General features: G+C 44.4%; 1 protein-coding gene across 1 annotated transcript in view; it reads right to left on the bottom strand.

Annotated features, from left to right (window-relative positions):
* Positions 1-13,391, bottom strand: part of HSD11B2 (hydroxysteroid 11-beta dehydrogenase 2) — a 65,172-nt gene extending 51,781 nt beyond the window's left edge. The window contains exon 1 of the mRNA XM_073576205.1: positions 13,026-13,391. Within this exon, the coding sequence (XP_073432306.1) occupies positions 13,026-13,302 (277 nt within the window). The 5' untranslated portion in view covers positions 13,303-13,391. The remainder of the gene's footprint in view (positions 1-13,025) is intronic.
* Positions 13,392-15,264: the final 1,873 nt, after the last annotated feature.

The raw sequence follows: 15,264 nt of genomic DNA, 5'->3' as shown, positions 1-15,264 counted from the left end.
TTTTGAAGGAATTCTATTTTCATTCCTTCTTTAATAATACCCAAGATCCATGGGTTTGAGGATATTTGTTCCCATTTTGGATAAAAGAACCGGAATCTACCCCCTACAGGTGGGTCTGATTTTTTAATTTCTATTTTCCTTTCGGAATGTTGGACCCCTGAACATGGTACCCTTTTGTTTCTCTTCTTTTGCGGCCCATCTATTTGATCTTTCCGTTTGCCTCCTTCTTCCAAACGGTCGCCTCTTAAAGGTTCTCCTATAGAAAGGGATATAAGAGTCAGGGAACGCCTTCTTCCTCTCCTTTGCTTTGGCGAGTATCTCATCTAGGGCTTTCCCGAAGAGAAACTCACCCTCACACGGGGTTGCACAAATCTTAGCCTTTGATTGCGCGTCCCCCTTCCAGCTCTTCATCCACAACGCCCTTCTGGCGTTGTTCACAAGAGCTGCTGATCTTGCTGCCAGCCGTAGAGTGTCTGCCGACGCATCAGCCATAAAAGCAGCTGCCCCTCTAATTAATGGGATAGCGGCCCAAAATTTTTCTCTGGACACCTTTTGCTCGATTTGTTGATCCAGCTGGTCCAACCACACGAGCATAGATCTAGTGGTGCATGTGCTGGCTACCGCTGGCTTAAAAATACCCGTGGTAGATTCCCAAGACCTCTTCAATGATGATTCTGCCTTGCGGTCTAACGGGTCTGCCAACAAGCCTGCGTCCTCTACTGGAATAGCCGATTGTTTCGAGGTAGAGGATATAACGGCATCCACTTTTGGCACTTTGGTCCATTTTAATAGCTCCTCATCGCTAAATGGATACTTTCTTTTTGAGGCTGATGGGAGAAAACTTCTTTGGTCATGTTTTTCCCATTCCCTCTTTATTAGGGCCTTAATTGCCGGTATTACCGGGAACGCTCTCCTTTTCTTTTCCGCCAATCCCGCAAACATTATGTCTTGTGCGGTTTGGGCACCCCTTGGTTCCTCACACCCCATAGTGCTTCTCACCGATTTGACTAGGTTGTCCACACTATCCAGGGGGAAACATGACCGTCCCTCCATGTCTGATGACGACGAGGATGTGAGTGAGGAGTCAGAGATTAACCCCCCTTCCTCCTCTGACTCTGAGCTGAGGGTTAACTGCTTTTTGCTGCCAGTCTCTGAGGGAGTTTTGGCGCGGTTAATAGCCTGTATCTCCTCCCTGATTATAGCTCTAATATCTTTTGTCGACAATGCGGCCCCCTGCTTTGTCTCTCTGGTGCACTGCTTACAGAGCTTCTTAGGGTAGGAGTCAGGGAGAGGTTCAGAGCATAACGCACATTCTTTATGCTTGGATTTATCCTTTTTCTTGGTCTAGAAGGGGACACCAAGGCGGGGGGGGGGGGAAGAGGTCAGCTTAGTAGGCAGAGTATATACTTTGCACACTCACCCAGTGAAGCCTTATATTACCGGATCAGATGGCTGAGATCCCGTCCTAGGCCTTGATTCTCCTGCTTCATTCCTGCGGCCGGTGTTGCGGTCCCTGGTGGAGCTACCTCCTGCAGAATCCCCCGCTGGAGCGTGCGCTTCCGTTGGGGACGACACTGCTGCATCGCCACTCAGCTGCGCCGCTGTTTAAATAATTTGCCTCTTTTTTTTTTTTTCCTGCCATCCCCCCGGAAGTTGCTCCTCCTCCCTGGGATCACCGCGCGCATGCCTCGACGCGCTTTCAGCCATCCCGCCCCGGAAGTTCAACCATTACTTCCGGGGGGTCAGGAGACTCTGCGCCGGCCACCGCGCCACTTTGATGTGCGGCCCACGCTCTCTATGCGGTCCCTCTCTCTATGCACCGCCACCGTTGCTGTTTTTTTTTTTTTTTCTTGTTCTGCGCCACTGGCACTCTTACCACTCCCAGTAGCGGTGCGTCCCGGTGCCTACCGGCGCTCTCCTGGGTGAGACGGGGCGGCCCTCCCCGGACCCCGTCATCACCCTTCGTTCACCAGACGAGGGGGGAGCCATCTAGCGGAATCTCCCCCGACGCTGCCTCCGGACCGCAGCCCCTGCCGTTCACATGGAGACTGCACAGGCGGCATGCCTGGCCCAGGTATTCTTTCCTGAAGGATATCGTGGCTCCGTTTGGAACAGGAAACCAAAACTGAGGAGGAAAGGCGGACCGCCCCCTTTTATCTTTCCTGTAGGGTTTCCTGTTCCAAATGGGGCGGATCCGATACCTCCAGTGGGTGCTGTCGTGGCGAAGGGTAAAAGAACAGCTGTCAAATGAGTACTATCGCACTAAACAAAATGATCAGCTGTTGAAGTTTCATCAGCAGGATTCTTCTCTGTTCCCAAATCATCAGTCGGGGAGGGAGGAGTAGACTTGTGTGGCCCCATACACAATCTCATGGGTTTGCATAACTTTTATCTACAGTGTATGGGGGGGACGTCCAATTTATATAAAGACTATATCAGTTGTCCATAGCAGCCAAAGCTGGCGCATATGGTTGACAAGGTACTATGAGGTGTCTAAAAGTCCTATGACAAGGAGAAAGTGCGACCACCCCAGTTGCACATGCTCAGTACCTCTTTACTCACATCACCAGTTTGAATATAACATATTAGATATACATTGTTTATTGGGCAAACATTTTAAATAGATTGTCAGAAAGCTGTAATCCAAAAGTACAGAGTCAGGATTTAGAGAAATATTAACCAACATCCTACAATATGACTAAACAACGTTTAATAGAGTTTAGTTGGCAGTCGGCCCCAAATCTGCCATCAAACTGCTTAAATGTAATTAGCTGATATTAGAAATGTGACCTTTGTGTTCCAACACTGTACTATATAGGTCAAGGTAAGAATTTAAAAGTTAATAGAATACCATAGTGGCTGTCTGCCATGTAGCACAACAGACTCTGCAAGGAATTTGATATACAGCACGGGCTATAAAAAATAAAAAACACAAGACTGCTGTATCTGCAGGGGAGTGGTTAGCATTACAGCCATGCATTAATTACTCAACTATTAGGGTATGTGCACACGCTGTGGATTTTGCTGTGGTTCCGCAGCGGATTTGGCCACTGCGGGTCCACAGCAGTTTTTGCTGCGGTGTACAATACCATTATTCCCTATGGGAATAAAAAACCGCTGTGCAGGCGGTGCGGATTTTTCCGTGCGGTTTTGAAACCGCAGAAAGAATTGACATGTCAATTCTTTCTGCGGATTCCGCTGCGGTTTGCCATCTCCTCCATTGTGGAGATGAAAAACCGCAAGGCAGAACCGCAGGCCAATCCGCAAGTCTTTTGACCTGCGGATTTTACAAAATCCACGCGGCCAAATCCGCACCACAATCCGCAGCGTGTGCATGTACCCTAATACCTTCCACCAACAAATTTGATTGAGTTTTAATTGGATACAAGAGCATACAATCTGTCCCAAGAGGTAAAAGTGCTAGCCTCGATACATAATCCAGTCATCATTTATAAAACAAAGTAGTATACATAAAGTTATAAAAAGTAAATCAATCAGCCATTATGTACAGTTTTTGCACATATGTGGGTCGAGTAGTTGAAAAAAAAAAAAAAAAACTACTCGTAAAGAATATTTTCAAAGGGTGGAAAATGAAGAAGAATGATAATGGGAGACAGGATAGGCCTGAAAAGATGTAGTGAAAGGGTATGCTTTTAACTGGGAATTTTGGAAATTAACCTGATTGTTTGGGGGAAGATTATTCTAGAGAACTCGTGCAGCATAAGAAAAGTCCAAGATGTTAGTGAGAGGTTCAGATTATGGAGAAGGTTTAATCATTAGTAGGACAGAGTATGGGTAGAGTAGTAGACAGATACAAGAAGGTGCATTTAAGGAGAAAGAGGAGTACACAGCTAGATGTAATAGAATAAAAGAGTTTTTTTAATAGAAAAATATAATATAAAAGTAGATGAAGAAACATTTACTGTAACATGAAGCTGAAAAGGAAGAAACAGAGATACCAGAGTCACCACTCCCCACAACAAACCCATTGCACATAGCCCATAAGTATATAAAGTGCCAATAAAGTAATAAATGGGCCTGTGGCAGCACCCCCCCAGAGGGGTAACACCATGAGAAAAAGTAGTCAGTAAATTACAACAGAGGATGGTGCTTATCAGCTGTCAGAGGGGAAGGGGTAAGACCCTGGGCCAGGTGATGAATCCTAGGCTTCATATACTTATGGGATATGTGCAATGAGTTTGTTGTGGGGAGTGGTGACCCTGGTATCTGTTTCTTCCTGTTGAGCATCATGTTACACTATAAATGTTTCTTCGTCTACTTTTATATTATATATTTTTGTAATATAATTTTTTTAAATTTTATTATGGAGCGCCCCATGGGGCCTGGGGGTACTCGGTACCGGGCCCGTCGACTTCCATGGGGGACGGTGTCACGGCGGCGGCGACCTGGTCCGTGGCCCAGAGGCATCCAGTAATAAAATAGGGGAAAGTTGTGTGGTATTTATGTGGTAAAAATGAAAATAAAGTTATTAGATGGTGAAATACGTGACGCCACCTGTGGTTTTCTAGTCAGAGGTGACCAGCGCTGCGGTGTTGCTTCTCTGGGATGGAAGTTGGGCGCAGCTATGATGTTGTAGCCCTCCACAGGTAGGACTGCAGTCCCAGGGCAAAGATGTTAAATGAATAGTAAAAATGGCTGTGAACGCTGGGATGCAGAGAAATGAGAGAAAGACACAGAGAGGTGCAGTTTCTTTACCTTTTACTGGTAATAGGTTGCAGTCCGGAGTACCACATACAGGTGATGGAATGAATCCGGCTCGCCTGGAGGCATTCAGGGGATCCACGTTGCCAGGTGGGGATTTAGGACCTTCCTTTCTGCGCTTTGTGTGTGGGTCTCCTCTGTATATAACTATGCTGCGACCCTCTATTCATGATGGTTTCACTAACCTGTACGGCTGTCAGCGTGAGCCTATTCCACGGGTACCGTTCTCTTCACCGTCGGCCCTGGGCTCCTTATCCGCTGCTGTGCCCTCAGGTGTTCAATGTACACAGGAATTTACAATCCCCTGTACTTTCAGATTCGGCTATCAGGGCATACAGCTCCTGTCAGCCTAGGACTCTGATGTCCCTTTTCTCTTTATTAGCGCTTCACTCAGGGGTCTGCTATATGCAGTATTTTAGCTTCCCTAGAGTCTCTCAGTCTCTGCTCTTGTCCTTTCCCTCTTCACAGATCAGCTCTGCCTATCGAGCTCCTCTCCGATCAGCTCCCTGTCTTCATCTGACAGGATCTTCTAGAAAGGTCTTTTTACCTCACGTCCTCACGTTTAAACTGTCATTTCTCTTCACAGCTCACAGCTGCTTCGCTTCCATGACAACCCCCTCAGCTGATTTCTAGCTGACTCACCAACCCCCTCTGCTGGCCAGAATTTATAAGGAATCTCCTTTTTCTGACCTGCAGCAGGAAATTGTGATTAAATCTATGCTGCCTGGCATGGGGGTCCCTTTTCTGCCTCCAAGCATGACTTTACCCATTAGAGGGAGGTAATGTCACTGTGACAACCGGACTCTGGGGTGTCACCTTTACATCTACCCATGTGCTCCTCTTTCTCCTTAAATGCACATGCTTGTTTTGGAGTTTGTGTGTATTTTCTACTAGTGTGGGCCACTATTGAGTGTCACCACCTGGCATATAGTATGCAGATGAGGATATTTCTTGCAGATACAAGAGGGTACAGCACTATAAAGAGCTGTTTGACTGAAACTGACAAGTTTAAACTGTATTTTCTACTGGATGGGTAACCAGTGCAATGAGTGGTACAGGATAGAGGCATTAGTGCAACTGTTGTGCAGAAAGGCTGATTTAACCGTTAAAATTCGATAGGTGCGAGTAGACCGATTAGTCAATATATAACTAAATGTTAAGAGTGAAATAAATTAAACTAAAAAATAATTGTGCTGAATATTTATATAGCTGAAGGGGTGCAGTCTGCAGAAAAAGGCAGTTCACTACAAATAAAACATTGCACGGAGCAGGGTTCAGTGAAGTCAAGTAATACATTTGGCCCAGTCTGTACAGATTGTGGGTTTTCACTTCACAGCCAGATCCCTCACTTTCCGTATATTCCATTGGGAAACATAAAAAAGATCTTGGCTCTCTAAATTTAGTCCAGCCTTGCAGCCAGCGAGCTGTTCCACATTCTAGGATAGAGTGAATTTCGGTTTTTGTTTCACTGCCAGTTCCAAAAAAAAAAAAAAAAGTCCAGTGAGAGATAACAGTTATGTAAGAGTTACAGCGTTGATATTGGAATATTGCCTTGGACAATTAAAACCAGACGACTTGAATTCATCTGTTATATGGATACATGTAACTCATAAGGGGCAAATAAAGTAATGGCAGATGAACACATCACTGGAATGGTTCAGGTCACTTTTTCTTATAGGCGTTTGGACACTCATGCCAAACTTTTTGTACAAAAGGGTCATGATCATATTTCTGCTCTTTGAACCACTCCCAACACATCTGGCAGAAGAGCGGGACCTCGACCTCATTCTGCAGGACACCACTGGCTGCAGTCACATGGAGCTGGAGGTGGCCGTGCAACCATGACTATGTAGGTCAATACAAGCTTCAGAGTCAGCCGCGCAAACTCCTGTGGATCTACTAGAGAGGGCAATCCCATTAAGTTACTGAGTAAGAGAAAAGCTATACCACGTTTCCTAAGATATGGATGCACGTCAGGTCAGTTTCCTCATCTTTTAAAAGTTACATATTAAAGAGAATCTGTCACCAGGTATTTGCTGCCCCTTGTAATTTCCACAATTGGATGTGTTTAAATAAAATGTTCCTGTGCCGAGATAATCTTATAAATGTGTCCCTACCTTGTAATGCCTTGGAACTTGGTCTGATCATACCACATCTTCATATTCACGAGCTCTGGTTATTCCTGCCCTCCAACACAGATTGACAGCTGTGTGCTACACTGTGCATAGGCAGAAAGCTGCCAAAGTGGAGTTAGACCTAGCTCAGTGAGAGGACTAGAAGAGCTGCAGCAAATAAAACCGTGATATTATCAGAACTACTGCTGCCTCAGTTTGGATGCAGCCATAGAATTGCTTTAAACCCCATTTCCTAGTGACGAACTGCCGTCCAGACAGTTTCACTATAATTAGTGGTGAAAAATTATAGAAGAAATCTACTCCATCTCAGTTGGCAACGGTTCTACTGTAGATTATTGCACATCGGAAACTCACATGTGGCAAGTTCTTTAAAAGGGGTTCACTTTTTATTTAATTTGGTGCATTTTAGCCCAGTCTTGATGACTAGGCCCTTGTGGTTTTTTTTTGTTTTATTTATAAAGGGAATCTGTCACCAGGTTTTTGCTATGTAATCTGAGAGCAGCATGATGTAGGGGCAGATTACAGTCACTTATGAGGAGGTTTGGCTGCTTTAATATAAATCAGTGTTTTATGAGCAGGAGATCACCTCTACGGGACAACTGCCATCGTGCCTCCTAGTCCAACCACGGACTAGTTATATGCATCCTCGGCTATTCTCCGAGCCAAACAATATGGACTGGAGACAGAAGCATTTTACGACACATATATAACCATTGCTCCGAAGTGAAATCTCACCTACGGTACCAGACATGGCATCAGTCAGTCTAATGCACGCAGCTCTGAAAATGGAGAATTCATTGGCAGGTGTTTTGTACCATCAGTGACTGCATATCCTGCCAAGGGGTTTTATATTTCTTGTAGGAAATACTGCTAAGACTACACATTATTGGTCGGATCTATACTCCACTTTTTTTTTTTTTTTTTAAAGTGAAATGTAAATCCATAATCTGAAACATATGTGGACGTGATTGTCTTACAATGTACTACACATTGAATGGGTTACCGTTAATGGGAGCAATGCTTCCTGGATATGGTACAATCAGTCTAACTATACCGGATGTGTACGCAATTAGTTATGAATGACAAATATCAAAATTCAGCCATTAAGGGTGATGTTATCAGGTGTTCATATACATTTCATGCAGCTGCGAGCAGCAAGGAGCGAAATAAGAGTTTGTCTTCATTTTGTTTTGGCCGTTGCTGAGATTCTGACTTCAAAGTTTTGAGTTTCTTACTTTTTTTTTTTTTGGATAAAATCTCCTCCGTCCCAACCCTGCACAGCTCTTATGATTTGGCAAACACCCCTAGAGAATATCAGGAGGCTTTCTCAGTGGAATCTGGCAATACAGATTTGTGCAACCTCATCACACAGAGACCTCCTTCTCCTGGCATTAATGGTCAGCACTGTGCCAGGAGAGCTTCGCTGTTATGTAATAACATACAACACTCGGTCTATCCAAGGTATTGGGAAATAATCCTCTAATGTCTGGGAAAGATCCACAGTACTGCATGCAACAAATTCTGCTCACATGATCATCACCACTGCAAGCCTCTTCTCCAGGCTGTCAAATGACAGATAATGTCATGACAGGACCGAGGGAGGAGAGCTGCAGAGAGGAGCAGTGATGAAGAGGATTAGGAGAGCAGCATTTGTCACATACCCGGCAAAGAACCAGAGTCTTGTGTTCCAGATGCTGCTCTTATGATCACTGCAGCTCTCCTCCTCCAATCCTGTCTTGTCATTGCTTTATGAATGTAATTTAATGCCGGGAAAAGAGAGCTGCAGTGGGGCACAGTGATGAATATCATGCGAGCAGCATTTTTCGCCTGGATCTTTCCCAGGTATTGAGGCATTATTACCCAATACTTGGCATAGATCTAGAGCATTGTATGTAATTACATTAAAGCGGAGCTCTCCTCACACAGCTTGAGAATGTTAATAAGCGCCAGGAGGGAGGAGGCCTTAGGCCGGGATCACACATGCGAGAAACTCGGACGAGTCTCGCATCTTAATACCCGGCACTCGGATCAGAGCGTGTGACTGCATAGAAATACATGCAGTCGCACACTCCGCTCCCAAGCGCCGGGTATTAACATGCGAGACTCGTCCAAGTTTCTCACATGTGTGATCCCGGCCTTAGTGTGATAGTTACACAAGTCACTCTTACCACACTGTACTGAAAAATCTGTTATCCACACCTCCCCACTGCACTTCCTTTTTATGATTGGGCAGTAGCATACAGGGGAAAAAGTAAACGCCCCCAAAGAAAAGTCTCTGCCAACACCTGCTTTATTGAAACGAAAATTAGCATATTAAGTGGCTGATGGTTTAGAAGCCTATATCTCTAGAATGGATATTAGAAATAAAAAAAAGGTTAAACAGCATTGCATTCAGCTCTTCCACCCCTTTACCATAATGTCACCAGTTCAACATACAAAAAGGGGTATAGTTATCTCTGACATTCAAGTCATGGATGAGATAGGAATCTCTCTATGGGATAGAAACAGGTAGCCAAGGCTATGGAAACAACTGACTGTAGTCATGCTAAGCAGTTTTCATAATGCCTAGTGAAAAGAAGGGGACCAAAAGGTTATCTCTGAAAGAGGATTGTGAACGAACATTCTGCCCGGTATAATCACACACACACCACTGATTTGCTGCTTTCTGTGTACACTGTGCATGATTAAAAAGTAGCCAATTGGTGATGTGGGCGGGGTTAAACAGCGTTCAGCATTCAGAGCACTGGTAGATACAGTATGTAGCAGACAAAAAGGGATTGTAGCAAAATGTCAGCATAAATGACACATCACTGGAATCAGCATGCATCATAGCAAAACCCTTGTGGCACATTCCATTAAAGAATGCTTGTTTTACAATCTTTAAGTGTAAGTAGGTGACTGATCACCCAATGAATGAGTAGAATGATTTTTGAGCAGGCCTAGAATCGTTGTATAAAAACAGGACTTGTGCTGCCAAGAACAATGGCAGCCTGTCTACCTATAAAAAGGTTTTAAGTACTACGGATGTCAGGGTAACCTGACTTTTGTCTCACTTCCAGTTAGGAACTTGCAGCTCTCTGGCGCCCCCCTTAACCCCTGGTCAGTCAGGGAACTGCACCTAGGATAACTCCCAATCACTTCTATGGGAGTTAAGGAAACAGTTTGGCTCAGGCCTAATATCCCTATAACTATGGATTTAGCAATTCAAAACAGATTTTGGAACCTCTTAAATTATAAAGTTACAATACATCAGCACATTACCTACATGGCTTCTAAGCCATTTATCCAAGAAGGTTATACATTTAATTCCATGCATGATGCACTTGCTCCTCAGACCCTATATGAGGGGGTTATTATAAACTTACTTGCAGACTCCTGGTTATGATGCACAACATGTCCAGCTTTGCCTAGTAATGTTGGACAGATTTGTTGTTTTCATGTTTGGGAAGTCAGAGTAAGTAAGTGAAGTGTTTACCTAGGTTCAAAGTTCTCTACTAAACCATTATATTGTTTAAAGCTCCCACCTCCTTCTAAAATCAAGCCCCAGCCTCCTGACTAGACACAGGCAATATGTTAGTAGCATTCAGCAGCCACTAGAGGGCGCTTGGTACATAATGCTCTACATGAAAAAGAAGTGTTACTCCCCGAGTGGCGGCTACAGATTATAGATAATCAGCATGTAATATTTTTAACCTGCAGCCAGGACCTACATTTTTCTTCTTTACAATATTATAAAAAGGTCTTTCCAGGAGTTGTCCAGGGCCATTTCAATAAATATTTGCAAACAGAGGCACCTACCTGCCTGCCCTACCCGGCTCCAGCTCAAACCAGTAATCTACCGCTCCTGCCGGAGATTCAGCTGCCCCACATCAGAGGAGCTCTTCCTTTTACGAGCTGCTCGATTAGTCATGCTAATTGACAGCCAGCGTCATGCTGATTGACAGCCAACTCTCCACAGAGAGGCAGCAAGGCAACAGCTCTCAATCAGCATGATGTCAGCAGTCATGCCAGTCAACATGATGCCAGCAGAAGCTGCTGAATCGCTGGCAGGAGCAGTCTGACCGCTCTGTGCCACCAAAGAATAGCACTGGACACAACAAGCTTACTCCACAGTTAGAAAGATGGAAGGAACTAATTTAGCTAATGACCTAACCCAGAAAACCACCCTGATCCTCTTTATATACAAGAAGACGAAGGGAAAGTTACTCCCTGCCATTAGACCCTGCATGACAGCAGAAGCTCACACCTTACCGGTGGCACTGACTGAATTCGGTAAATCGCCCTGACACCACTTAATAGTTAATACAATAGACTTCTACAGTATCTTTTGGGAAAAGCTGTTGTCCACCTTCGGAGACAATGTTTTTCTTACTTAATTACATGCATTTTGGGGTTAAATAACTTTTTTGAAATTCAGTTGCATTCAGAATTGTTGCCTCCTATAGCTGCGGGGTTGCACTGAGCTGGTGTGGAATGAGTTAATTGAGAATCCACTCTGGGGTGTGACGGGCGTCTGTAACTCACCCGTCTTTCCTGAGCTCCTCTCAGCTGATTTATGACTATAGACTACATTAACAGTGCGGATTACAGAGCTTGTAAAAGCCAAACGATGCAAAAGTGATTTGTAGCCCTGAAAACAGGCACTAAAAATAAGTCATCCAGCTGGAGCACAGTGGGGAGATTTATCAATCAGGGGCTCGATGACACTTTTTGGACAAAACTAGCAACTTTTGGAGTCAAACCATACAACCCCCAATTTGGACAGCCCAAAATTTGTGCCAAATTTATTACGCCTTTGGGTCCAAAGCTGGCAACGAATCTGAGCAAGAGTCTCCATTCACTATATATCAGGCATAGTTATTGCTTATGGCAATTTAAGCAGAACTGAAATGGATTTTATTAGCAAGTACACCGGCCTCACCAGGTCTGGGATCAAATTAATAGCGTATTACAGGTTTTTTTTTTTTTTAGCGAAATCACAAAATCTGGTAACAGATAAGTCATTCCTGTGAAATGATGGTAGCTCTAAAGAGGTTTTAAGACCCTTTCAAATAAAATTATGTACAATGTGCCACTTCTTGTGATGGTGCACGGTCCCACCACAGCTTTTGAAGTTTGATACATAAACGGCTAACGCATATCAAAGTCCACATTTGTAGAAAAGTAAAGATAACAATCACATATGGTGGGATCAGTCATTGACACTTAGTTAAATCTGTAACCATCCAATAGAAAGTCTCCCTGGATAGAGACCCGTGTAACCCATCCAGGAAGAACTGAAACAGAGTGAGAGTTTCTGAGCCCGCACGTCACCCACTACTGAGAACCTCTAATTGGCTGATCGCTATATACAAAGCCATGTGCAGAGCGCGCGACAGGGCTCCATTCAAGCTGTCAAAGTTCCCCAAGACACTAATGTTCTCTAAGATGTCGTACCCTACAGAACACATAACATCAATTTTTACTGTAATGCATAGAGTTTAGGCAAAGGAATGAATTGCAGGTCCACCTTTGGAGACCCCCATCCTTTATGCAAGTGCATGCATTGGGGGTGGGGGGGGTTAACATTGTTGTAATTTGGTTTTATTAAAACTTGTTTCCCTGCAAATTCCTTCTTAGATGTGGACATAAATTAGCTGAAAGGAGCACAGAAAAAGTCAAGCTCATAGTGAACTGACTGATTCGAAGGTAACTCATTCTGCAGCCAGTAATAGACTGTGCAGCACAAAGACTGTAGAAGGCAAAGTGGGTTTCATTAAAACCTTTGCACCATTTACCTTCTTCAGCCTTACTGGCTGCAGAAGGAGTTAACTGAGAATCAGTCAGTCCACCATGATTGGAAATTTTCACTTTTTTTTTTCCTCTTGGAGAAACACCTAATCGTGCACAAATTTGGCCAGCGTAACTCCGGTGCAAGTTATTTTAGCACGGAAACATCCCAAGAGTAGGTTATGCAGCATACTAAAGACTTAAAGGGTCTCAGATAGGGGATGGTTTTGTCACTTTTCACAATGTTCCAGATTCTTTTCCAGCAGCTTACATGTCTTAGGTGCACATGTACCTCCAGGAGGGATGTTTGCCCCGGGACAGATTGCGGACAGCTCATCTGCCCCGATATGTTGTATGGGCAGTAAATCGGCCCCGTAGACCTGTTCAGCGGTGACTTACCTGTAATGAACACAGCCTTGCCGGCTACTGGTAACCTTCTTCTCGGGGCGGAAATGGTCAGGACATACCAACATGCAGAACTGAGAAGGACCATTCCTAGAAGGATTGGGAGATACAAGTGACAGAACCACTCAAAGATCACCAATAGGAAGAAATAAAGCAACAGAGCGGGGGTGAGGACCATGTCAGAATGGGAGAACTTAAAAAACAATAAAAGGGAAAAGAAGAGCCAGACAGAGCCATAGGCCCACAAGGCGGGAGACGTGGACAGGTCCATGGGAGCAGAGGTCAGGGCTCTAGGTAAGGTTGCCTTTCAGGCCAGCACTTCTGCACCAAGTCCACGGCAGACTGAGAAGTCGTGTACACTCACACCACGAACAGGCTATTTATAAAGGAGCAGCCAGTACAGGAGGGAGGGAGTGGCCGCCTCTAATCTCTACTCCAATGATTTCATGTTAGCAGGAATTCACTGGGCTTTCTCCCTTCACATGTATATACAAACTTCTCATAGTGGTTTTCTAGGGGGGGGGGGGGGGCAGATTTGGCCGCTTGGTCTCCACACACTCTTTACACCCATGTCAGATAACTGCAGCTGAAGAGCTCGTTTGTGTTCTTGGACAATCTGCTATATGTATTGATGAAGTTCTCTTGTCGTAAGCAGGTCTGATGAGTTACTCGTGTCTTAGGCGAGCACAGTTCCGAGATCATCAAGGACCAGAAGTTCACGGAGAAGCCTCTTGGAGCATCCAATATCTTACACAACATGGCCTTCGCTGGTTGGCCGGCTGGTACACACCGGTGTGGCTAATGGTGAAGGTGATGGGTGAATGCCACTGCCACCTGCCAGACTTCAGCCGCCGAGCGTTCCCAGAGCTGGAGCCAGTATGAATTTGTAATTCTAGTTTGGACAGCTGCTGCTTTCTAAGAAGACATTGGAAATGCCGAGCGTAGAAAGCCGGGCAGCGCACCGGCCGATCAGCTTTTCTTTGTCTGACGGAATCTGTCCCGTTAGACCTGATCTTTACACATATGAGAAAGATGGACCGATTATTCTGATCAGAGGGTGGTACGAGTGTTATCCGATTTTCTCGTAGGTGGAGAAATGAAAAAAAAAATTCTGCGCCTTCTCCATTCTGAAAGTCTGTGAAAAATTGAACCGCACTCGGATGTTATTTTTTCACACCCATAAACTTGCGTTGCCGATATTGATAAAATATCAGACGTGTACGCGATTTTCCACAGACCTGTGAATGGCGACATAGACTATCACAGGTAGGAGCGCCACCTGTGAAAATAATGGCTGGCGCTCGTACGCAAAACTGCAGGAGCCCTTTCTGTTTTCTATTATGTTACCCTTTCATCAATGTTTTTATGTGGTTAGCGCAAGTTAGTTCTCGTTCTGCATATATGGGGTTAATGGTTGGAAAGCAGGTGGGTTGAGATAGAAAAATGTTCTAATTCCATACACTAATTATACAGCCGGGTGTAGGCTGAAGTGACTATTTTGGCTGCTGTCTCAATGATCATTTCAACGAGAATTGAAAACATACTTAACTTTTCAACACTTCCTATTCAACCACCTGTTAAATTGTGGATCTACAGTTTTGTAGATGGACGCATATAATGTTTCACGCCCCCCTCTCCCACCTCCCCTCCAAAAACCCTGAAAATTGCTTACTTAAGGTAGCTTGAAAGTCACTTCCTACTCCGTTCTACTGCAAAAACCACTTTACTGTTCATACGTTGTCTTTTTAAGGTTTTTTTTTTTCTGCTACAAAATTCCCTAAGTGCCTTGAAGAAGAAAAAAAAAAAGTACATTTTGATTCTTTGCAGCTCCTCCTGATGGAATCTGCTCAAAAGCTCCTCAGTGTTCAATCAAAAGGCTGCAAAAGTCACAGGAAACAAAAAACTCCTCCAAAGGCCATGTTCACACAGCTCGTTTCAGATACAGGTGCAGTTACTGGGTTTTCCTAGGTGAAGAAGAATGGCGTTTTTTTTGAAGCAGCTTTGTCTGGATCCCGCCTGAAAAAGCTCTGCGAAACCACGCCAAAAATGAGCATGATGCACAGCAATGTAAGACGACACTGCTATGCACATCTTCAGACCTTTGATACTTTTTTAACTGCTTCAGTGTTCAAAAACCATAAAGCGAATATAAGAAAAAAAATCACAGAAAAAAGATGCCGGCAAATTAACCAGCAAAGCAGCTTCAGTAAAAAGCCAATTTAATTAGTGAGCG

The sequence above is a fragment of the Dendrobates tinctorius genome, unplaced genomic scaffold (assembly GCF_039654945.1).
Source record: "Dendrobates tinctorius isolate UK_male_01 unplaced genomic scaffold, ASM3965494v1 ptg000047l, whole genome shotgun sequence".
In the NCBI taxonomy this organism is placed as follows: Eukaryota; Metazoa; Chordata; class Amphibia; order Anura; family Dendrobatidae; genus Dendrobates; species Dendrobates tinctorius.
The sequence above is the reverse complement of the archived record's forward strand: the minus strand, read 5'-3'. Positions and strand labels throughout refer to the sequence as shown.